The following is a 25,891-nucleotide window of genomic DNA, read 5'->3' on the forward strand; positions in this document are numbered from 1 at the left end:
GAGCTGTGCTTGAGCAAATTTATGAATATGTCAACAAACCAATTCTAATGTATGATTTTCAGTTGGGTTTTAGAAAAACATACTCCACTTATTGTCTACTTTACTTGACTGACTTCATCATGAAAGAGATTGATGAGGGAAATCTCTGTGGAATATTACTAATTGACCTACAAAGGCCTTTGATACAGTTAACCACTGTCTCCTAATCTCCAAAATGGAGGCACTGGGGTTAAGCAGCATCCCTTTAGGCTGGGTAAAGTCTTATTTATCAGGTAGAGAGCAAGTAGTAGAGGTTAATGCGTCACTGTCTCAGGCAAATCCAATGAGTTGTGGCGTTCCGCAGGGGAGCGTGCTTGGGCCTCTAATGTTTTTACTGTATATTAACGATTTGAAAGATGCTTGTTCTTGCCGTATTTTCCTTTATGCGGATGACTACACTTCTGGTGTCTCACAAAAGTACAACACAGAGCTTACTAACATTAGCAAATGGCTTGGAGATAATAAGCTATCTCTGCACTTAGGTAAAACTAAGGCAATTATTTTTGGATCCAGACCTACATTGAGCAGGTCCTCTGAAATCAGAGTGGAGTTACGGGGTGAGGTGCTGACTACTAAAACCTCTGTTAGCTACCTGGGATGTATCCTTGATGGAAGCTTGGGAGGTGTGAGCATGGCCAATAAAGTTCTAGGGAAGGTTAATGCCAGGACTACGTTTTTGGCTAGAAAGTCCAAACTGCTTGATAAGGACTCCATGAAAGTGCTAACCACTGCCCTCATTCAATGCCATTTTGACTACGCTAGTACTTCCTGGTTTGGGGGCTTATCTAAACTTATGATGGGGAAGCTCCAGATAGCCCAGAATAAGCTGATCAGGGTAGTATTGAAGGTGAGTCCACGTACTCACATAGGCAGGAGCTGCTTTCGGAAACTGGCTGCCTGTTGAGGCTAGGGTGCCCAAGATTAGACTGTTTGGTTTACAGGAGTATTTATGGTTCTGCGCCCAGATATCTAACTAATTACTTTCCTCGTGTTAGGGATGCACACAATCACAGCACCAGATCAGGTGTTGCTGATGTGTGCTTATGCAGGTTCAGGAGTAATGCTGGGAAAGGGTACTTTTCTTGTATACTGGAGCCTCAGAATGGAATGAGTTGCCTCTGCCTATAAAAACAATGTCCTCTCTGGGCAGCTTTTAAAATAAAGTAAAAATATGTTTGTCTTCTGTGCCCATGTGAATAACCCCTACGATGTAACTGCAATGATGAGCGAGATGTTGTTCTTCTTTGTTTTTATGTTTTATCTCAATGCCATACTGTGTTTAACTGTGCTCGATCTTGCCTAACCATCTTGTCTCAAGAGGACCACAATGGAAATAAGTCCCAGGCTTTGTGTGTTATCCTACATGATTTTACTCATGTGCGTGTATGGCTTTTTCATGTTTTATGTGTGTTTTTTTTTTTTTTTTTAAATGGTTGAATTAATAAACTAAACTAAATTGCTTGAACAGCCTGTGTGCTCCTTTAGCTAGGCCTGAGCTAGAGTTCAACGTGCCTGTGATGGTCTAAACCAGGGTTTTCATCCTCTCCTTCTAATCAGGGATTAATTCAAACCTGGGACACCAGGTGAGTGCCATTAACTACCAGGTAGAAACAAACTGAAATTTAGGCAGCCTTGGTCTAAACACTCCACACTAATGGAGCAGGTGGACCAGGTGATGTCAACTATGTGACCACTCTGGAGCAAACAAGACCCAGGTGGCTTGTGGTTGTAACCTTCCACTCACTGATCTACACTCCTGTCCTCAAGTCACTCAGTCCATCTCTTTGTCTTGGTCTCCTTATCCAAATGTAACAGGCTCACCTTTTGTCATAGTTTTAACTAAACATAGGCGTCAATTTCCCCTTGCCTTGAGAATCGTCAATTTTCTTTTTAAACCTACAGTTCTATCATTGCTACTCTTCAGCCTGTATGTAAATTGATATTTAAATTCTCATCGAAGTGTAAAAATCCTCTCCTCCTTATTTTCTGACAGAAAATAGTTAAAGCGGGAGATAAGGACCTGGACGGCCAGCTGGACTTTGAGGAGTTTGTCCACTATCTGAGAGACCACGAGAAGAAGCTCCGGCTGGTCTTCAAAAGCCTGGACAAGAAGAACGATGGTAAGAACACAGAGAGGGGCCACATAGGCCGGAGCCACACAACCACTGAATGCTTTCACTTGTATCACTATGTTTATCTTAAACCACGGTTTAGCCTACAAAGTGCTATGCTGTACTATTCACTTGGGGGGGAAATTATGCATTTGGTTTAGTTGTGCATACACAATGACATTAACTGAGGAAATTCAGTCTTTAGGTCTAATACATTGAGATTCTATTTTATAAGCTGGTAGTAAAAACGTTGATATAATATCTGGTCAGTGAGATCCGGTCAGCCACTTACGAGTGGCTGATGTTGAGGTTTACTCTTTTGCCCCGCAGGTCGTATTGACAAGCAGGAAATCATGCAGTCCCTTCGAGACCTGGGGGTTAACATCTCCGAGCAGCAGGCAGAGAAGATCCTCAAAAGGTAAGGCTGTCAACCTGGGCTGACGTGTCTCCCGTCTCACCAACACTCTTGTCTAAACCATTAGCTCTAAGTGTCTGTTTGTGTTAGTCAGTCCAGCATGCATTTAGTCTCTTCTCTACCTCATACTCCCTCTACTTCTTACTCTCTACTTTTTTGCCCCCTTTCTCCATTTCACCTCTAATTCCTGACTGGCGAACCGGTCTTGACTGTTTGCAGTCAGTGTCGTCTTTTTACCACTGGCGGTTAGCTAGATGCTTGGATCAACTGGGTATCCCGAGTCCACAAAAGTGTTTCCCTCCAAGCACCGGGATACTGCCTGCTAGCCCTGGTTAGAGCTGACACTCCTATGCTGTCATGGCTTTTTTGGGGCTTGGCCTTTTTATAGATATAAGGAAGCACACTTTTTAGGCATATTGGTTAGAGGAGGAAATTATAATTTACTCTGGTTAATATAAACCTAGCTTTATTTTCTTCTCTGACTGAAGTGAAGTGTTGCATCTTTGTTTTAATACCAATATGTAAATCTTTTTTTGTTTTGTTACATATTTAGCCAGTTACCATGTCCAATATGGAATCACTGAATCACTAAGATTCCATGATATCCCCCTTCTTTCTTTTTAGTTCTAAATGTGTGTGTGTGTGTGTGTGTGTGCTTCTCCCTGTCCTCTCTTTTTCTGTGCCTCCCCTCTCCCTTTTCTCTCTACCTTTCAACCTCTTGCTGGTCTCAGAATAATGTAGTAAGTAATGGAATCCTCTCCATCTGCTTGCCCTGCCTGTCACAAGACAATGCATCGTCTTCGCTTCTTATTCTACTGTGTTTCTTTTTTTTTTTTTTTTTTACAAAGAAAGCGACAGAAAAAAGCTGCATCCCTTCAATTACTTGTGAAAAGTCCAAATTAAGAAGAGTACTGAATGATTCCCAACACACAAAATGCCCATTTCATGCTTCAATTTGGAAAGGGAAAAAAGCAGCACTTAAAGACTTTGATCCTTTTATCCAAAAGGTGTGCATGTGTGAGCATACTGCTTCTGAATTCAGGCACACACACACACACACACACACACATAGGTGGTCTGGTGAAACAAAAGAGAATATGCGCTGTAAGAAGCTACATTGAAATGGTTCTGGTCTTTTCTCTTTCTCTGTCAACAGCATGGACAAGAATGGCACAATGACCATCGACTGGAACGAGTGGAGAGACTACCACCTACTGCACCCCGCCAATAACATTCCCGAGATCATCCTGCACTGGAAACACTCAACGGTAAGACTAAGTTAGAAAGAAAAACAGCACTTTTTCTCTCAAAGTTGTTCAAAATAACAAGCTTTGGTTGTTTTTCATCAAGTAAAATCTACCAGGAAAGTATGAAACACATTTGTATAACTGTCTTCAGCTATTAAAGCTTTGAATGACAAATACTGTAAACAAAGGAAGGAATTTAAGGGCTGTTTGTCCTTTTTTTCTTTATAGGAAAGCATAGTTGTGTTCATATATTGTTAATGGTCCCACAGACACTCTCCATGCCCCAGCCATATTAGCTGTCTAGGCCCTGACCAGGGTTCCCGGAAATACTCCCTAAAGGAGCCAAACGGGTCACTGTGATCCTGCTTAATCCCCTTGAACAGATCAACCAACCACCTTCCGCTGACGTCAATCAGCAAGCTTTTCCACTACCTGTTAGGCCAGGAGGGCAGACAGCCGTTCCTGTAGATCATAGTGGAGATTCAGTTCACACACTCGTCGTGTTCATAAAGGTCCATTTTTATATTGGAGTGACACGGGACCATAAGAAGTACTGTTGCTTACATGAACTAGAGTTTTGGAGCAGAATGCCTTTTTATTTGATTCCCCCGGTGAATGTTATATCCTATTCGGTTCGACCAGCTATCACGGTACGTTTGCGCGTGCCACAGGGGGACCTGTTTAAATTGGGAGACTACCACTCTCTAAGTGGACTTGAACTTAAGGGAATTTGAATGGGTTAAAAGCGTCTCTCGCAGCTGAAATACAGTTGGTGCGCTCACGATTTGTCGTGACCCCCAACCCCCTTCTAAGAGCTCACAGTTAATGTCAAGAGACATTCCTGTTTAAATTATCGTGGGGCACCGACTGGCTGATCCCCTGCAGGAGGTGGAACTGTTTTGTAATACCGGTTTACATACTGTGAACCTGTGATGCTTCTCTGCCTTATTGGACCCCCCTCTACAGTTGTCAAAACAAAGCTTTCAATTATATCCCAATGAGATGCCTATATGTGTTGGCTTATGATTTCATAATACTGTTGGTCACAGGTTAGAATCAGGAAAATTGACCCACCAGTCCAACAACTTCATATGTCAATCGTGGTACCCCGCTGTGTGTGTCATCCTCCTTCCACTGCCCTGACCTGCTCCTGTCTGTCTGTAGATATTCGATGTGGGGGAGAGTTTGATGGTGCCAGATGAGTTTACAGCCGAGGAAAAGAAGACTGGGATGTGGTGGCGACACTTAGTGGCTGGAGGGGCAGCCGGCGCCGTGTCTCGAACCTGCACCGCACCCCTGGACCGGCTCAAAGTGCTCATGCAGGTAAGGACACTCCCATGGGCAGAATATTTAAAAAACTGACCTCAGTTAAGAATGAAAATATCCAAAAACTCCAGTTATTTTTGTGTTCACACTGCAAGTGAACCCCGATCCTCTTTAATGCAACCATTCTTAGTTCACTTCAACTTTAAACAGCCAGTCATGATATTTGGCTCACATTTAAAAACAAGCTTAAAACATAACCCCACCTTTAGCTTATACACTATTAATATAACCTATGTATATATCCGTTTGCAGAGAGACAATTGCATAAGTCCTTAGGACACTTTCTGCTAGTGAGTGCAATTCCACTGATGGCACCCGCAATGATTGAGACGCACAGAACAGAAGCACTCATGTCAGCAGAAGCCCACTGGGATAGATAACTCAGAGTTCGTTCTTCTTTATCTTTTCATCCCATGCTCCATCTATCTGTGTCCACTCATTCCCAGTGTTTTTTTTATGATCGGATAGATGGAAACGGAGCACTATAACAGTAAAATTACATGAAAACATGAACAATGTGTTGACACATTCCACCAACATTATAGAGAGGAGAAAAAGTGGCTTGTTTCAAGTCAGTTGAAAAACTTGTTCACCTGTCAACATGGAGATTGAATGATGTAACGATCTGTCTTACGGTCTCATTACCAGGTCCACGCCTCCCGTACCAACAGCATGTGCATTGCCGGCGGCTTCAACCATATGATACGCGAGGGCGGTATGAGGTCACTATGGCGAGGCAATGGCATGAATGTCATCAAGATCGCCCCTGAGTCAGCCATCAAGTTCATGGCTTACGAGCAGGTAACCCTATTGTTCAGCACCTTTATTTTAATATGGCGAGACCCTTTCTAGTGCCGTCAAGTTGAAGTCAATGAACGTTTTGGTATTAACCGCTCTGTAGTTTACTGTCCTTCGGCCAGAAATATCTCCTTCAGACTTTGTCTAGGAGCATACTCAGGGGAAATACTACTATAAGCTCCTGTCACTTACCAAGTTGGTCTTGACTATGTCCTCTCATGGCCTCTCACAGTTGAACTCAAATGCTTTTGAGGACTGTCACTTACCAAGTTGGTCTTGACTATGGCCTCTCACAGTTGAACTCAAATGCTTTTGAGGACTGTCACTAACCAGAGTTGTGTTGTGCAGATCAAACGTTTGATAGGCAGCAACCAGGAGACACTGGGCATCCTGGAGAGGTTTGTGGCGGGATCTCTGGCTGGAGCCATTGCCCAGAGCAGTATTTACCCCATGGAGGTGTTGAAGACCCGCCTAGCCCTGAGGAAGACGGGCCAGTTCTCTGGCATTGCTGACTGCGCCAAACACATCTTCCGGAAGGAGGGCATGGCCGCTTTCTACAAGGGATACATTCCAAACTTGATAGGCATCATCCCCTACGCTGGCATTGACCTGGCTGTCTACGAGGTGTGTGTGTCAAGGTTTATGTTAGGAAAATGTGACGCCGGACAACGTGACCGGGTAGATTTAAATTAACTGTCCGTTATGGGAAATTTACGGGAGCCATATGCATTGGGTGTGTAACCCATTAGCGTGTTTACCACAGTGCTCAGAATGACAGAAATCACATTTAGATTATGGGTAATGCATCATAACAGAACATGCAACTCCTGTAAAGAAGCCGCCAATTAAACATCCTTTTCAAACATTTGCCAAAATGCAATTAGTGGGAAAACAACATTCTAAACAGCGCACCTGATGCGAGCGGTTCCATAAGCCTATGTGACAGATGAAAATCTGTTACAAATGGCTTGCTAATATGACTATGACTGTGCTTCTGGACAACGAAAGAAAGTTGATATGAAAACCAATAGAACAGAAGAGAAATGGCATATGAGGAAGTCTTTCATAGGTGGCGTGTTCAATAGCTTCCCCTAAAGTAAATTGAAATAAATTATCCCAAAATTTTAAATTACTCCTGTCTATTCAAAATACTTCACCAGAGAGCATGACTTAGCAACATAGGAATCAAGGATCATTAGCTTCTTTAAAAAAAGTTGCTGTGGATTGTTTCAAATCACAAGCTTGTATAGGCTTACAGTGAGGGGGAAAAAATATTTGATCCCCTGCTGATTTTGTACGTTTGCCCTCTGACAAAGAAATGATCAGTCTATAATTTTAATGGTAGGTTTATTTGAACAGTGAGAGACAGAATAACAACAAAAAAATCCAGAAAAACGCATGTCAGAAATTGTATTAAATGATTTGCATTTTAATGAGGGAAATAAGTATTTGACTCCTCTGCAAAACACTACTTGGTGGCAAAACTCTTGTTGGCAATCAGAGGTCAGACATTTCTTGTAGTTGGCCACCAGGTTTGCACACGTCTCAGGAGGGATTTTGTCCCACTCCTCTTTGCAGATCTTCTCCAAGTCATTAAGGTTTCGAGGCTGACGTTTGGCAACTCGAACCTTCAGCTCCCTCCACAGATTTTCTATGGGATTAAGGTCTGGAGACTGGCTAGGCCACTCCAGGACCTTAATGTGCTTCTTCTTGAGCCACTCCTTTGTTGCCTTGGCCGTGTGTTTTGGGTCATTGTCATGCTGGAATACCCATCCACGACCCATTTTCAATGCCCTGGCTGAGGGAAGGAGGTTCTCACCCAAGATTTGACGGTACATGGCCCAGTCCATCGTCCCTTTGATGCGGTGGAGTTGTCCTGTCCCCATAGCAGAAAAACACCCCCAAAGCATAATGTTTCCACCTCCATGTTTGACGCTGGGGATGGTGTTCTTGGGGTCATAGGCAGCATTCTTCCTCCTCCAAACACGGCGAGTTGAGTTGATGCCAAAGACCTCCATTTTGGTCTCATCTGACCACAACACTTTCACCCAGTTGTCCTCTGAATCATTCAGATGTTCATTGGCAAACTTCAGACGGGCATGTATATGTGCTTTCTTGAGCAGGGGGACCTTGCGGGCGCTGCAGGATTTCAGTCCTTCACGGCGTAGTGTGTTACCAATTGTTTTCTTGGTGACTATGGTCCCAGCTGCCTTGATCATTGACAAGATCCTCCCGTATAGTTCTGGGCTGATTCCTCACCGTTCTCATGATCATTGCAACTCTACGAGGTGAGATCTTGCATGGAGCCCCAGGCCGAGGGAGATTGACAGTTCTTTTGTGTTTCTTCCATTTGCGAATAATTGTCACCTTCTCACCAAGCTGCTTGGCGATGGTCTTGTAGCCCATTCCAGCCTTGTGTAGGTCTACAATCTTGTCCCTGACATCCTTGGAGAGCTCTTTGATCTTGGCCATGGTTGAGAGTTTGGAATCTGATTGATTGCTTCTGTGGACAGGTGTCTTTTATACAGGTAACAAACTGAGATTAGGAGCACTCCCTTTAAGAGTGTGCTCCTAATCTCAACTCGTTACCTGTATAAAAGACACCTGGGAGCCAGAAATCTTTCTGATTGAGAGGGGGCCAAATACTTATTTCCCTCATTTAAAAGGCAAATAAATGTATACAATTTTTGACGTGTTTTTCTGGATTTTTCGTTGTTGTTGTTCTGTCTCTCACTGTTCAAATAAACCTACCATTAAAATTATAGACTGACCAATTCTTTGTCAGTGGGCAAACGTACAAAATCAGCAGGGGATCAAATACTTTTTCCCCTCACTGTATGCCAATATGGGCAAAACGCGTGGCAATTGGCCAAGCTGATGAGCTGTCAGTGAAAAGCATCTAAAATATGTGTGAAGATAATGTATCTTGAGTATAATTTAAAATGTTTAGACAAGAAGGGGGGTGATGTGTGGCGAAGATCTCCAGGATGCGCTCAGCTCTCCAGAATGCACTTAGCTGTCTCTCGCCAATTCTTGCGCATTCATTGTGTGAATTGGTTTTCCCCTTTTTTGATTGTTTATTTTAATAAATTCCATACAGTAAGTTCAAAGAATTGGGACAGTGACAATTCTGTTTTTTTTCTGTACTCCAGCACTTTGGATTGGAAGTGATACGATGACTATGAGGTTGAAGTTCAGGCTGTCAGCTTTAATTTGAGGGTATTTTCATCTATATTGGGGGAACCGTTTAGAAATTACACCACTTTTTGTGCGTAATCCCTCCATTTTAGGGGACCAAAAGTATTGGGACAAATTGACTTGTGTGTTAATGTGGTAAAAGTTTAGTATTCTTAGCATTCAATGATTACTTAGCATTCAATGATTACTTCAAGCTTAGCATTCAATGATTACTTCAAGCTTGTGACAAACTTGTTGGATGCATTTGTTTTGGTTGTATTTCAGATTATTTTCTGGCCAATAGAAATGAATGGTAAATAATGTACTGTCATTTTGGTGTCACTTTTATTGTAAATTAGAATAGAATATGTTTCTAAACACTTCTACATTAATGTGGTTGCTTCCATGATTAAAGAATTGGGAATAATAATGATGAGTGGGGAAGATGGAAGCACAAATATCATACCCCCAAGACATGCTAACCTCTCACCATTACAATAACAGGGGAGGTTAGCATTTTATATCATACCCCCAAGACATGCTAACCTCTCACCATTACAATAACAGGGGAGGTTAGCATTTTATATCATACCCCCAAGACATGCTAACCTCTCACCATTACAATAACAGGGGAGGTTAGCATTGTATATCATACCCCCAAGACATGCTAACCTCTCACCATTACAATATCAGGGGAGGTTAGCATTTTATATCATACCCCCAAGACATGCTAACCTCTCACCATTACAATAACAGGGGAGGTTAGCATTGTATATCATACCCCCAAGACATGCTAACCTCTCACCATTACAATATCAGGGGAGGTTAGCATTTTATATCATACCCCCAAGACATGCTAACCTCTCACAATTACAATAACAGGGGAGGTTAACATTTTGGGGGGGGTATAATATTTATGCCACTAGCTTTCTCACTTATCGTTGCTGCCTATTGAATTTGACCCGCGGGTGATTTTATTTGGCCGCCTAAGTGTCTGTATATATGGTGCATTCGGAAAGTATTCAGACCCCTTCCATTTTTCTACATTTTGTTACGTTATAGCCTTATTCTAAAATTTATGAGAAATGTTTTTATTTAATCCATCTACACATAATACCCCAAAATGACAAAGCAAAAATAGGTTTAAAAATAAAGAACTGAAATACCTTAACAGCAGCAATTGAGCTCATGTTCCAAAGTATTCCCACGTATAAGAGCGATATACTGTATGTGATCAGCCCGCAAGTTCACTAGTGACAACTTCAGCCAACCCAGTTGATTGATATGATACAATATTGCACTTCACTAGCAATAGCTCAAGTCAAGACAGATAAAAAGGGAGGCAGACAGGCTGAGTAAAGAGATGAAAGCGATAGAAATAACCTGAATTTCTTCAGGATATTTTGTACTGTTTATGTGTCTGCTTAATGTACAGCACATTCAGGAAGTATTCAGACCACTTGACTTTTTCCACATTTTGTTATGTTACAGCCTTATTATAAAATGGATTATATAATTTTTTTCCCTCATTAATCTATACACAATACCCCATAATGACAGTGAAAACAGGTGTTTAGAATTATTTTCAAATTTATTAAAGAAAGAAACGGATCACATTTACATAAGTATTCAGACCCTTTACTCAGTACTTTGTTGAAGCACCTTTGGCAGCAATTACAGCCTTGAGTCTTCTTGGTATGACGCTACAAGCTTGGCACACCTGTATTTGGGATTTTCTTCCATTCTTCTCTGCAGATCCTCTGGATGAGGAGCGTCGCTGCACAGCTATTTTCAGGTCTATCCAGAGATGTTCAAGTCCGGGCTTCGCCCCAGTCTGAGGACTGGAGCAGGTTTTCATTTTTCCCTTGATCCTGACTAGTCTCCCAGTCCCTGCCGCTGAAAAACATCCCCACAGTATGATGATGTCCCCACCATGCTTCACCGTAGGGATAGTGCCAGGTTTCCGACGTGACACTTGGCATTCAGGCCAAAGAGTTCAATTTTGATTTTGGTTTCATCAGATCAGAGAATCTTGTTAATCATGGTCTGAGAGTCCTTTAGGTGCCTTTTGGAAAACCTCAAGCGGGCCTTTTCCTGAGGAGTGGCTTCTGTCTTGCCACTCTACCATAAAGGCCTGATTGGTGGACTGCTGCAGAGATGGTTGTCCTTCTGGAAGGTTCTCCACAGAGGAACTCGAGAGCTCTGTCAGAGTGACCGTCGGGTTCTTGGTCACCTCCCAGACCAAGGCCTTTCTCCCGCGATTACTCACTTTGGCCGGGCAGCCAATTGTGCACCGCTCTATGGCACTCCCAATCACAGCCGGTTGTGATACAGCCTGGAATCGAACCAGGGTCTGTAGTGACGCCTCTAGCACTGAGATGCAGTGCCTTAGACCGCTGTGCCACTCGGGAGCCCAGATTTAGGAAGAGTCTTGGTGGATCTAAACTTCTTCCATTTAAGAATGATGGAGGCCACTGTGTTCTTGGGGACCTTCAATGCTGCAGAAATGTTTTGGTACCCTTCCCCAGATCTGTGCCTCGACACAATCCTGTTTCTGAGCTTTACAGACAATTCCTTCGACCTCTTGGTTTTTGCTCTGTCCTGCACTGTCAACTGTAGGACCTTATATAGATAGGTGTGTGCCTTTCCAAGTCATGTCCAATCAGTTGAATTTACCACAGGTGGACTCCAAGTTGTTGTAGAAACATTTCAAGGATGATCAATGGAAACAGGATGCCCCTGAGCTCTATTTCGAGTCTCATAGCAAAGCGTATGAATACTTAAGTAAATAAGGTATGTTTATTTTTAATACATTTTCAGAAAGTCTAAAAGCCTGTTTTCACTTTGTCATTATGGAGCATTGTGTGTAGATTGACGAGGGGAAAAAAGTTATTTAATCAATTTTAGAATAAGGCTGTAATGTAACAAAATGTGGAAAAGGGGAAGGGGTCTGAATAATTTCCGAATGCACTGTATTTTTACTTTTGGTTGACAATGGAAGTTATAGCCTAGGCAAATGCAGCAGTATTACCAAATAAAAAATAGTATACATTTTTTTTAATCGTGGCCATCAAAGCATTTAGAATTGTTGCCCAATGACTGGGCTTATAAAAGCACATGTTTTACAGCAGCAACCAACTGGGTAGACGCAGAAGAAATCCAGCTGAAAATAGGCTTTGTAGGCCTGTGCTGTGCGCATGTGATAGTTGTTAGTCATCATGCATCTTATTTACCTAACGAAAACACACACTCGACTGGTATTTCCATCGATGAATCAATTTGGCCGGCAATTAAAAAAAAAATATTGGCCAAAAGCCAGTAATTACTGTAACGGAAACCGTGTGTGTGTGTTGCTTGTAGGCTTTGTAATACTATTAGAACATCCAGTCTCCTCTCTGGTGTTCTTATCTCTCAGGACCACACATTTTCTTCAGCTAACAATTTTGTATATCTTTCTTTTTCCCACTCTTTTGTCTCCCTCCATCCAGACTCTGAAGAACTCATGGCTGCAGCGCTATGCCACAGACAGTGCTGACCCGGGGGTGTTCGTCCTGTTAGCCTGCGGTACCACCTCCAGCACCTGTGGACAGCTGGCCAGCTACCCCCTGGCCCTGGTCAGGACCCGAATGCAGGCTCAAGGTACACCCACGCCAAAAGCTATTTGGAGTTTCATTAGATAACTTGCATAGAATTAATTAGTGAAAGGTTTGTTTCATGGACCCACCAAAATCTGTGGTGCCAAGGAATGTGTTAATCGGGGATGTATAATGTCTGTGTTCATATTGGTAGTGGGGTACAGGGGTAGTGATATTTTATTACATATAATATATACAGTAAATCAAAGTTTATTTGTCACGTGCGCCGAATACAACCTTACAGTGAAATGCTTACTTACAGGCTCTAACCAATAGTGCAAAAAAGGTATTAGGTGAACAATAGCTAAGTAAAGAAATAAAAACAACAGTAGCGAGGCTATTGTTGTGTCTTTAGCTATGCCGGATTAAGTGATATAACATGCTATTCTATAAAATAATTTCTCTGTAATTAATATTACCTGATTAAGCTAATCAGGTTAATGTAATTAACTAGAAAGTCGGGGCACCACAAAATAATGTTTATAGAGCTGTTATCTTCCGAATAAACTCTTAAAGACCTAGTAATCTTTTACCTCAATAGCAGTCAATATTTAATCGTCACTTTATTTAGTCTCAACCAAGAATTTACAACTTTCAGATATCTTCACGAACCCTGGCTAACAAGTTGAATCAGCAATACAAAATTTGGTTTAATTATTTATTTACTAAATACCTAAATAATCACACAGAATTACATCTACACAGAATGGATCATACATTGATTACAAATTATGTCATAAAAGGAAAACATCTCTAGCGGACGGAACCGATATGACAGCTGGTTACACAAAGAGAGGGGGATTGGGTTTGAGTGAAAGAGCGGGAAGACTGAGTAAGAAAAGGAGAAGCTATGCTATCGTAAATACAGTATCTTATGCATTCTAAATTACCGCCCATTTGAAAAAGGAAAATGCAATAAATATTTACTCTGAGCTGCGCTTCAGTAGATTGGTCGTAGATGGTAGGCCGGGTGGTCCAGCATGGATCTCTGGTCCTCTGAAGACTGTCTAGTGGTGAACTGGAGCGTGGTAGAATGGATACTCTGTCCGTCCTCTCCTAGCCCACGTTTAGAGGGGCGGAAAGAGTATCACTTCATTAGTGAATACGAGTTCAAAGTTCATACCAAGTTGCCATACTTTAAGCTCATGCTATATTCTGGCTGGTATAGTCGAAATTCATCCTTCCGGCGTGTAGGTCGTCACCTACACATTGCAATTCGATGCCAATTGTGTTAGGTTCTTGCTGATGTTGGCTTAGTTCTGTAGGTGGTCTTTGTTCTTTCAACGTGGGGACGCACGTCCTTGGAACAGAAAGTTACATTTTCGTCAAGGGGCTTATATAAGATTGGGAGAGAGGGCCATGTTTCATAGTTTACAACATGGGTTGTAAACTATGAAGTGAGCAGAGTGGTGTTATGACAAACTGTTCTCTCATTTAAGAAGCTAAAATTACATTTCATCTTTTCACAAATATTTAAACATTTAAATTGCACAACAATTCCATGTGAATCTGATAACTATAATGTGTAGACTTTCCGAGATACAGTTTGTCGTCCTGTCATCAGTAATAATGTCTCAGACGCCAACTGATCTGACATAATATTCATTAAGTACCAACGCATATTTTCAACTGGTTGGATTACAGAAATATGATTCCGGTTCCCATCTTTTGATGTCACCAGACTCTCTCAATGTTAACAAAGGGATTTTCAATAGTCACATCGGTAGAGTAAAGAGAGGGGAAAGGGATTTATGGGGGTCATAAACCTCCCCCCCTCAGGCCAACGTCATGACACTATATACAGTAGCGAGGCTATATACAGTAGCGAGGCTACATGCAGTCACCGGTTAGTCAGGCTGATTTGAGGTGGTATGTACATGTAGATATGGTTAAAGTGACTATGCATATATGATGAACAGAGAGTAGCAGTAGCGTAAAGAGGGGTTGGTGGGTGGCGGGACATAATGCAGATAGCCCGGTTAGCCAATGTGCGGGAGCACTGGTTGGTCGGGCCAATTGAGGTTGTATGTACGTGAATGTATAGTTAAAGTGGCTGTGCATATATGATAAACAGAGAGTAGCAGCAGCGTAAAAAGAGGGGTTGGGGGGGCACACAATGCAAATAGTCTGGGTAGCCATTTGATTACCTGTTCAGGAGTCTTATGTCTTGGGGCTAAAAACTGTTGAGAAGCTTTTTTGTTCTAGACTTGGCACTCCGGTACCGCTTGCCATGCGGTAGTAGAGAGAACAGTCAATGACTGGGGTGGCTGGGGTCTTTGACAGTTTTTTTAGAGCCTTCCTTTGACACCGCCTGGTGTGGAGGTCCTGGATGGCAGGCAGCTTAGCCCCAGTGATGTACTGGGCCGTACGCACTACCCTCTGTAGTGCCTTGCGGTCGGAGGCCGAGCAATTGCCGTACCAGGCAGTGATGCAACCAGTCAGGATGCTCTCGATGTTGCAGCTGTAGAAACTTTTGATGATCTCAGGACCCATGCCAAATCTTTTTAGTTCCCTGAGGGGGAATAGGCTTTGTCGTGCCCTCTTCATGACTGTCTTGGTGTGTTTGGACAATTCTAGTTTGTTGGTGATGTGGACACCAAGGAACTTGAAGCTCTCAACCTGCTCCACTACAGCCCCGTCGATGAGAATGGGGGCGTACTTGGTCCTCCTTTTCCTGTAGTTCACAATCATCTCCTTTAGTCTTGATTACGTTGAGGGATAGGTTGTTATTCTGGCACCACTCAGCCAGATCTCTGACCTTCTCCCTATAGGCTGTCTCGTCGTTGTTGGTGGTCAGGCACTGATGCAATCTCTACAACACTGATGTGTTGTCTGCAAACTTAATGATGGTGGAGTCGTGCCTGGCCATGCAGTCGTGGGTGAACAGGGAGTACAGGAGGGGACTGAGCACGCACCCCTGGGGGGCTCCAGTGTTAATGATCAGCGTGGCAGATGTGTTGCTACCTACCCTCACCACCTGGGGGCGGCCCGTCAGCAAGGCCAGGATCCAGTTGCAGAGGGAGGCGTTTAGTCCCAGGATCCTTAGCTTAGTGGTGAACTTTGAGGGTACTATGGTGTTGAACGCTGAGCTGTAGTCAATGAATAGCATTCTCACATAGGTGTTCCTTTTGTCCAGGTGGGAAAGGGCAGTGTGGAGTGCAATAGAGATTGCATCTGTGGATCTGTTTGGGCGGTATGCAAATTGGAGTGGGTCTAGGGTTTCTGGGATAATGGTGTTGATGTGAGCCATTACCAGCCTTTCAAAGCACTTCATGGCTACAGACGTGAGTGCTACGGGTCTATAGTCATTTAGGCAGGTTGCCTTTGTGTTCTTGGGCACAGGGACTATGGTGGTCTGCTTGAAACATGTTAGTATTACTGACTCAATCAGGGACATGTTGAAAATGTCAGGGAAGACACCTGCCAGTTGGTCAGCACATGCTCGAAGCACACATCCTGGTAATCCGTCTGGCCCCGCAGCCTTGTGTATGTTGACCTGTTTGAAGGTCTTACTCACGTCGGCTACGGAGAGCATGATCACAGTCGTCCGGAACAGCTGATGCTCTCATGCTTGCCTCGACGCGAGCATAGGTGATTTAGCTCGTCTGGTAGGCTCGTGTCACTGGGCAGCTCTCGGCTGTGCTTTCCCTTTGTAGTCTGTAATAGTTTGCAAGCCCTGCCACATAAAATGAGTGTCGGAGCCGTTGTAGTATGATTCAATCTTAGTGATGTATTGATGCTTTGCCTGTGATTGTTCGTCACAGGGCATAGCAGGATTTCTTGTAAGCTTCCGGGTTAGAGTCCCGCACCTTGAAAGCAGCAGCTCTGCCCTTTAGCTCATTGCGAATGTTGCCTGTAATCCATGGCTTCTGGTTGGGGTATGTATGTACAGTCACTGTGCGGATGACGTCCTTGATGCACTTATAGATAAAGCCAGTGACTGATGTGGTGTATTCCTCAATGTCATCGGAAGAATCCCGGAACATGTTCCAGTCTGTGATAGCAAAACAGTCCGGTAGTTTAGCATCTGCTTCATCTGACGACTTTTTTATAGACCGAGTCACTGGTGCTTCCTGCTTTAATTTTTGCTTGTAAGCAGGAATCAGGAGGATAGAGTTGTGGTCGGATTTACCAAATGGAGGGTGAGGGAGAGCTTTGTATGCGTCTCTGTGTGTGGAGAACAGGTGATGTAGAATTTTTTTTCCCTCTGGTTGCACGTTTAACATGTTGATAGAAATTTGGTATAACTCATTTCAGTTTCCCTGCATTAAAGTCTCCGGCCAGTAGGAGCGCTGTCTCTGGGTGAGTGGTTTCCTGTTTGCTTATGGCCTTATACAGCTGACTGAGTGCGGTCTTAGTGCCAGCATCTGTCTGTGGTGGCAAATAAACAGCCACGAAAAGTATAGCTGAAAACTCTCTAGGCAAGTAGTGTGGCCTACAATTTATCACAATATACTCTACATCAGACGAGCAAAATCTAGAGACTTCCTCATATTTTGTGCACCAGCTGTTGTTTACAAATATGCACAGACTGCCCCCCCTCGTCTTACTGGAGTGTGCTGTTCTATCTTGCCGGTGCAGCGTATATTCCGCTAGCTGAATATCCATGTCATTCAGCCACGATTCCGTGAAACATAGGGTATTACAGTTTTTGATGTCCCGTTGGTAGGATATTCGTGATCGTGCCTCGTCTCTAATTTATTGTCCAATGATTGCACGTTGGTGAGTAATATTGACAGTAACGGCAGCTTTCCCATTCACCTTCTGCGAGTCCTCACGAGGCATCCCGCTCTGTGTCCCCTGTACCTGCGTTTCTTCCTCTTGCAAATAACGGGGATGTTTGGACAGACCTACTCATCCAAGGCTTTTTCTTTATTTTTACTATTTTCTACATTGTAGAATAATAGTGAAGATGTCTAAACTATGAAATGACACACACGAAATCATGTAATAACCAAAAAAGTGTTAAACAAATCAATATACAGTTGAAGTCGGAAGTTTACATACACCTTAGAATTTATTTCCTTCTTAATGTGTTTGAGCCAATTAGTTGTGTTGTGACAAGGTAGGGATGGTATAGAGAAGATAGTCCTATTTGGTAAAAAACGAAGTCCATATTATGGCAAGAACAGCTCAAATAAGCAAAGAGAAACGACAGTCCATCATTACTTTAAGACATGAAGGTCGGTCAATCCAGAACATTTCAAGAACTTTGAAAGTTTCTTCAAGTGCAGTCGCAAGAACCCTCAAGTGCTATGATAAAACTGGCTCTCATGATGACCGCCACAGGAAAGTAAGACCCAGAGTTTCCTCTGCTGCAGAGGATAAGTTCATTCATTACCAGCCTCAGAATTGCAGCCCAAATAAATGCTTCACAGAGTTCAAGTAACACACATCTCAATGTCAACTGTTCAGTGGACACTGCATGAATCAGGCCTTCTTGGTCGAATTGCTGCAAAGGAACCATCACTAAAGGACACCAAAAGAAGAGACTTGCTTGGGCCAAGAAACACAAGCAATGTACATTAGACCGGTGGAAATCTGTACTTTGGTCTGATGAGTCCAAATTTGAGATTTTGGTTCCAACCGCTTTGTGAGAACCAGAGTAGGTGAATGGATGCATGGTGGAGGAGGTGTGATGGTTTGTTGGTGACACTTATTTCATCAGAACTATGAAATAGCACACATGGAATCATGTAGTAACCAAAAAAGTGTGCATTCAAAAATGTAATCGAACTCTTCATGAGAGCTCGTGTTGCGCAATATTTCAATAGGCAATGCAATTGCGCAAGAAAACAGAATGATGGTCTCTACTGAAAAGAGAACGATCAACTTTCTATAGGCTAATATTAAGCACATTGCTTATATTTACAACAGGAGTATAGCCTACCTGGCATGAAAATAAACCACGGCGAAAGCGCCCTCTATTTGCTATTTAAGTTCATAAATAAGATGTATTTTTCCCCGTTGCTCCTGTTTCGATAGAGGTGCATGATATAATGGTCCATTCTAAATCAAAACAACTATCACACATACAGTACCAGTCAAAAGTTTGGACACACCTACTCATTCAAGGGTTTTTCATTGTTTTACTATTTTCTACATTGTAGAATAATAGTGAAGACATCAAAACTATGAAATAACACACATGAAATCATGTAGTAACCAAAAAAGTGTTCAAGTCAAAATATTTGTTATATTTTAGATTCTTCAAAGTAGCCACCCTTTGCCTTGATGACAGCTTTGCACACTCTTGGCATTCTCTCAACCAGCTTCACCTGGAATGCTTTTCCAACAATCTTGAAGGAGTTCCCACATATGCTGAGCACTTGTTGGCTGTTTTTCCTTCACTCTGCGGTCCAACTCATCCCAATCCAACTCAATTGGATTAAGGTCATGTGATTTGTGGATGCCAGGTCATCTGATGCAGCACTCAATCACATAATATAGACTTTTTTCACATGTGGACTTTTTTACCAAATAGGTCTTTCTTCTGTATACCACCCCTACCTTGTCACAACACAACTGATTTGCTCAAATGCATTAAGAAGAAAATAAATTCCACAAATGAACTTTTAACAAGGCACACCTGTTAATTGAAATACATTCCAGGTGACTACCTCATGAAGCTGGTTGAGAGAATGCCAAGAGTGTGCAAAGCTGTCATCAAGGCAAAGGGTGGCTAACACTTTTTGGTTAATACATGATTTCATATGTGTTATGTCGTAGTTTAGATGTCTTCAATATTATTCAACAATGTAGAAAATAGTAACAAAGAAAAACCCTTGAAAAAGTAGGTGTGTTCAAACTTTTGCTACTGTATACAGTGCATTCAGAAAGTATTAAGACCCCTTGACTTTTTCCACGTTTATTCTACATCAATCTACACACAATACCCCATAATGCCGAAGCGAAAACATATATATTTTGCAAATTTATAAAAAAATAAACATACCTTATTTACATAAGGATTCAGACCCTTTGATATGAGACTCAAAAATTGAGCTCAGGTGCATCATTTTTCCATTGATCATCCTTGAGATGTTTCTACAACTTGATTGGAGTCCACCTGTGGTAAATTCAATTGATTGGACATGATAGGAAAGGCACACACCTGTCTATATAAGGTCCCACAGTTGACAGTGCATGTCAGAGCAAAACCCAAGCCATGAAGTCGAAGGAATTGCCCGTAGAGCTCCGAGACAGGATTGTGTCGAGGCACAGATCTGGGGAAGGGTACCAAAACATTTCTGCAGAAGGTCTCCAAGAACACAGTGACCTCCATCATTCTTAAATCGAAGACGTTTGGAACCACCAAGACTCTTCTTAGAGCTGGCTGCCCGGCCAAACTGCGCAATCGGGGGAGAAATGCCTTGGTCAGGGAGGTGACCAAGAACCCAATGAGCACTCTGACAGACCTCCAGAGTTTCTCTGTGGAGATGGGAGAACCTTCCAGTAGGACAACCATCTCTGCAGCAGTCCACCAATCAGGCCTTTATGGTAGAGTCGCCAGGCTGAAGCCACTCCTCAGTAAAAGGCACATGACAGCCCGCTTGGAGTTTGCCAACAGGCACCTAAAGGACTCTCAGACCATGAGAAACAAGATTCTCTGGTCTGTTGAAACCAAGATTGAATTCTTTGGCCTGAATGCCAAGTGTCACATCTGGAGGAAACCTGGCACCATCCCTACAATGACACATGGTGGTGGCAGAATCAGGCTGTGGGGATGTTTTTCAGTGGCAGGTACTGGGAGACTAGTTAGGATTGAGGGAAAGATGAACGGAGCAAAGTACAGAGATCTTTGAGCAGGACAACAACGACCCTATGCACACAGCCAAGACAATGCAGGAGTAGCTTCGGGACAAGTCTCTGAAATGTCCTTGAGTGGCCCAGCCAGAGCCCGGACTTGAACCCGATCGAACATCTCCGGAGAGACCTGAAAATAGCTGTGTCGCGACGCTCCCCATCCAACCTGACAGAGCTTGAGGGGATCTGTAGAGATGAATGGGAGAATCTCCCCAAACAAAGGTGTGCCAAGCTTGAAGCGTCATACCCAAGAAGACTCGAGGCTGTAATCACTGCCAAAGGTGCTTCAACAAAGTACTGAGTAAAGGGTCTGAATACTTATGTAAATGTGGTATTTCAGTTTATTTTTGCTTTGTGGTTATGGGGTATTGTGTGTAGATTCAGGGGGAAAACACTATTTTAATAAATTTTAGAATAAGGCTGTAACGTAACAAATTGTGGAAAAAGTCAAGGGGTCTGAATAGTTTCCGAATGCACTGTATATAGTTGCCACATCAGCATTGACCAGCATGGCTAATAATATTGACATTGACCCAGTTTCCAGAGTGGTGCATCCCTAGTGTCGATGAGTATTTCATGTTGCTCATCTTCTCATGTTTTTTCCCCTCAGCCACCATCGAGGGCGGTCCCCAGATGACCATGTCGGGGCTGTTCAAACACATTGTGAAGACTGAGGGTGCATTCGGACTCTACCGAGGCCTGGCCCCAAACTTCATGAAGGTCATTCCAGCGGTCAGCATCAGCTACGTGGTCTACGAGAACCTCAAGATGAGTCTGGGGGTGGTGTCACGTTGAGGCCTGGGGGGAGAGGGAGGTAGCACCTCCACTTAAGACCAAATTGTTCATTTTTGCTTTGCCAAGCAACGGTGCTGGTGACTTGGAAAAAAGGGAGGAATTTCAGCAGACAGAGCTGGGGTTGTTAGAGACCATCTCATTCTGTAAATGTTATGAAGACAGATGGGGAGAGGTACATGGAGGGAGGGGGGAGAGATATTACAACACTAAGGACAAAAAAAACGATGGAGAGATGGGAATGGACACTATGACTGGAAGGGAGGTGGGGATGGCGATCCTCTCACATAGCTGTAATCTTAAAGTATCATTATGTAAGGAGTTATTTTGTTATCAATCCAGAGGTACTTCACCATGAGTCCACTGTTGGCTTTTTATTATGAAATTTGAAGAGCCAGGTTAACTGAAAAGCAATCTCTTCACTGGAACTCCAGTATTCTCAACCTGCTTGAAATTTGTTAACAGTATTAGTCAACCTATCTGGGTTGTGAAAGACTGCTTTTCTAATTGTCATCTAAAGTTGTCCTATGTAATATGTATCCGCCTTAATGCAGCATTCATTAAAATGTAAGAGGCTGCAACTATTAGGGCATTAGCTGTTATGAATTTTGTCTGGAGGGAGCAAAACCTCAACTCACAATTTTGATTTCAGGTTAATTCCATATTTTTCCTTTTTCTCATTGTATAGCTTGATGAGAATGTTAAACAACTGATTTGAACAGAAAGGGCGATGCAGGTTGGATGCCCATAGTGTATAATTGTCCACTTAGTCTTAAAACGGCTGGTAAGAAGTGTGTATGTCTTGATGTTAATAAAAAATGTTGTATTGTAACCAGATATTTAAATAAATATGGTCCAAGACAGGCCGCGCTCAAAGAATAGATACTGTTAGCAGATGTTTAGTTACTATAACATATTCAGAAACTGTTCATATATTGTTTTCCAAGATCCAATGCAACACATAATGATTACCTACCTACTGATTAAGGTTTGATACGTTACACTGTCACTTCCTGTGTAACATTTCGGAAAGGAATATGGCGATATTGAGTCGTTTCTGGGTGGGGAAAAAAACAGGGAAAATGTGCAGAGTTTTCATTATGAAAGACCATTTCCCACCACCATGCTACAGTGGCTAATTCTAGCCCCGGTCCACAGTAGCATTTTGAAACTATAGCGGTTTTTGAATGCCCATACTAACATACTGTATACTATTAGTTAATTTTAGTATATGGTAAACAAACGGTATCGTTTCAGTTGAGCGTACTAGAGCATGGCCTGTCTACTGGAAGTTGATGCTGTTGCTATGGAACCTCTTGCTAGCTTGTTAGCCTAACAAATGACTAGCTAAACATTTTACGATTTCGGGTGTGTTTGTAAGTTCAATCTGGAGTGATAATGCGCTCTGGGCGTTCGTAAATCCAGAGTGTTGTCCATTTGTAAATTCATCAGTTATTCTGTGCGAGAGTGCTCTGAAATCGGAGTAGATAGCCATTGAAACACACGACTATACCACTTAGCTAAGAATTATGTAAATAATCATGTCACTAAACGTTGGGTAGTTAGATAGCTAATATACTGTCTGACAAGTTTGATGTTTTAGTAACTAGTTAACATACCATACTGCTGTAATGCTATATGGTTCGTAAGAATAGTGTAAGTTATTTGAAAAGTCATTACATTGCTCAACATTTGTCAAAATTAGTTAAAGCAATGAATTTGTATCCGCTCTCGTCTGACTTCGAATGCATATTTTACGCCATTTTCTTTCAATCTGAAAAGTTGAAGCCACGCCCATTTTCTGAATTGCATTATGGGCCCTAAAAGCACGGAAAGTATCCACTGCATGTATACTTCGTATTTTGGCGAGCTTTTGACATACTAACTATATCCATACTATGACCAATAAGCATACTATATACTCAATTCATGTCACAAATAGTACAGTTAGTGCGGTTAGTATCAGTATTCGAACACAGCTCAGGGGTGAAAAGACAGACTGTTGCAACCCGATACGCAACAACTATCATTCACTGTAGCATGGTGGTGGAAAATGGTATTTCATAAAGAAAGCACAGACATTTTCCCTGTTTTTTCGGTCTTCTCTCTATTAAATCGAATTAAGGAAGGAATCGACGCCTTTGCAGCCTGAATGGAGAATGTTTTATGTACAAACTGGTCCACAGGGATACGAGTATAAAGCCGGCTGCATAGATTTTCTCTGGACGGTAAAATGAAATAACTCAATATCAACATCTGACGGCCTTTGAGCTAGTATTTCTTGAGTTTGGGACTTGTTGTTTTGAGTTTAGTCGGTTGTCGCTATTTGGCTAAATGCTTTTTCTAGTTGGTGCAGCTCCACAAAAATAAGTACTTATCTTTTGCACTTTTGCTTTAGAGCAAATACCGGAGCCTGAATCCATATATTCACTCCACAAGAGGATGGAAAAGGCTGTGTCTGTATTATTGTACACCACCTAAGGATACCACTCCATACTGCCTGAAATGTAGCGGCTTATTTCCTGCATTGACGAGCAGGAAATCAGACTCATCACTTTTGTAAACTTGAAATTCATATTGTTCCCCTATATCGCTGAAGGCTAAAATGTATAGCATATCTATACACTATACAAAACATTAAGAACACATTATTTTTCCATGATGTAGACCGACCAGGTGAATCCGGGTGAAAGCTATGATCCCTTATTGATGTCACTTGTTAAATCCACATCAGTCGGTGTAGATGAAGGGGAGGAGATGGGTTAAAGAAGGATTTTTAAGCCTTGAGACAATTAAGTCATGGATTGTGTATGTGTGCCATTCAGAGGGTAAATTGGAAAGACAAAAGATTGAAGTGCCTTTGAACGGGGTTTGTTTGCAGGTTCCAAGCGCACCAGTTTGTGTTTAGAACTCCAACGCTGCTGGGAACATATCCAGACTAAATCCTGATTTACAGTGAGCTACAAAAGTATTGGGACAGTGACATTTTTTTGTTTGTTTTGGTTCTGTACTCCAGCACTTTGGATTCCTAATGATACTATGGGGTTAAAGTGCAGACTGTTAGCTTTAATCTCAGGGTATTTTTGTCCATATCGGGTGACCGTTTAGAAATTACAGAACTTGTACATAATCCTCCCTTTTAGGGAGTCAAACGTTTAGTACAGTATATGGTTCCATATTCCTAGCACACAATGATTACATCAAGCTTGTTACTCTACAAACTTGTTGGATGCATTTGCTGTTTGTTTTTGTTTCAGGTTATTTTGTGCCCAATAGAAGTTCATGGTAAATAATGTATTAGGACATTTTGGAGTCGCTTTTATTGTGAATAAGAATATAATGTTTCTAAACACTTCTACATTAATGTGGATGCTACCATGATTACAGATAATCCTGAATCGTGAATAATGATGAGTGAGAAAGTTAGACACACACATATCATTACCCCCCCCCCCGCAAATACTAACCTCCCCTCCAGTTATTTTAATGGTGAGATGATAACATGTCTTAGGGGTATGATATTTGTGTAACTTTCTCACTCATCATTATTTACGATACATACAGGACTATCCGTAATCATGTAGAAGTGTTTAGAAATAATATATTCTTATTTACAATAAGTGACTCCAAAAAGTCTCAATACATTATTTACCAAAGTGCTGGAGTACAGAGCCAAAACAACAACAAAAAATTGTCACTGTCCCAATACTTTTGTAGCTCAATGCATTTAGAAAATTATTGAATGTATTGAAAACTATGTAAATGAACCATTGTTGTCCTTTGTAGAAGAATGCATCTATAGCTAAATGTATTTATGCTTATATGGGAACAACTGTTAATAAAATAACTCAATATTATACTTTTGTATTGAGTCATGGTTTGAATTGCCCACCTCTGAATCTCTTCACATCTTGAGCACTACATACAAATATTTCATAGCAAATGGTGGATCAATGTCTGTCCCAGCCTCTGCCAATCAGGCCTCATTGACATAGTTGGAGAGGGAGTTAGATTGTAAAGCAAATAAAACAGGACCAAACATGAAACTTGTCTCAGACAAAGTGAGAAGACCATAGTGAAAATTAGTCAAACTATATTTTAACTCTGCTTTTGTCACTGTTGCACTGAGATGGCAGTTGACAAAAGCAACCGGCAGAGCATGTATAACTATGAAAAGAGTGAGCCTTCACCCTGTTGTACTTATATCATATGGGTGGCAGTATTGGTCAACCTATCTGGCCTGTGAAAGGCTACCATATTAACTGCCACAAACTTCACACATTTTAAGAACAAATGCAATGTAGACTACAAAATACAATCTCCAAATGTGTTTTGCATAGGGGGAAAAAATGTAAATCCACTGAACAAAAATGTAAACACAACATGCAACAAATTCAATACCAGATACTGACTGGTTCTGATCCACACCCCTACTTTTTTTAAGGTATCTGTGACCAATATATGCATTCCCAGCCATGTTAAATACATAGATTAGGGCCTAATTAATTAGCATTAACTGATTTCCTTATATTAACTGTAATTTAG

The 25,891-nt window shown here is 42.0% G+C and overlaps 1 protein-coding gene across 1 annotated transcript in view; it reads left to right on the forward strand.

Annotated features, from left to right (window-relative positions):
- LOC106562837 (calcium-binding mitochondrial carrier protein SCaMC-2) overlaps window positions 1–25,203 on the forward strand; it is a 56,415-nt gene extending 31,212 nt beyond the window's left edge. Inside the window, exons 2-9 of the mRNA XM_014127878.2 lie at window positions 2,033–2,159; window positions 2,481–2,568; window positions 3,722–3,833; window positions 4,977–5,135; window positions 5,787–5,939; window positions 6,285–6,560; window positions 12,602–12,752; window positions 21,165–25,203. Of these exons, the coding sequence (XP_013983353.1) occupies window positions 2,033–2,159; window positions 2,481–2,568; window positions 3,722–3,833; window positions 4,977–5,135; window positions 5,787–5,939; window positions 6,285–6,560; window positions 12,602–12,752; window positions 21,165–21,349 (1,251 nt within the window). The 3' untranslated portion in view covers window positions 21,350–25,203. The remainder of the gene's footprint in view (window positions 1–2,032; window positions 2,160–2,480; window positions 2,569–3,721; window positions 3,834–4,976; window positions 5,136–5,786; window positions 5,940–6,284; window positions 6,561–12,601; window positions 12,753–21,164) is intronic.
- Window positions 25,204–25,891: the final 688 nt, after the last annotated feature.

Source organism: Salmo salar, chromosome ssa11 (genome assembly GCF_905237065.1).
Source record: "Salmo salar chromosome ssa11, Ssal_v3.1, whole genome shotgun sequence".
Lineage (NCBI taxonomy): Eukaryota > Metazoa > Chordata > Actinopteri > Salmoniformes > Salmonidae > Salmo > Salmo salar.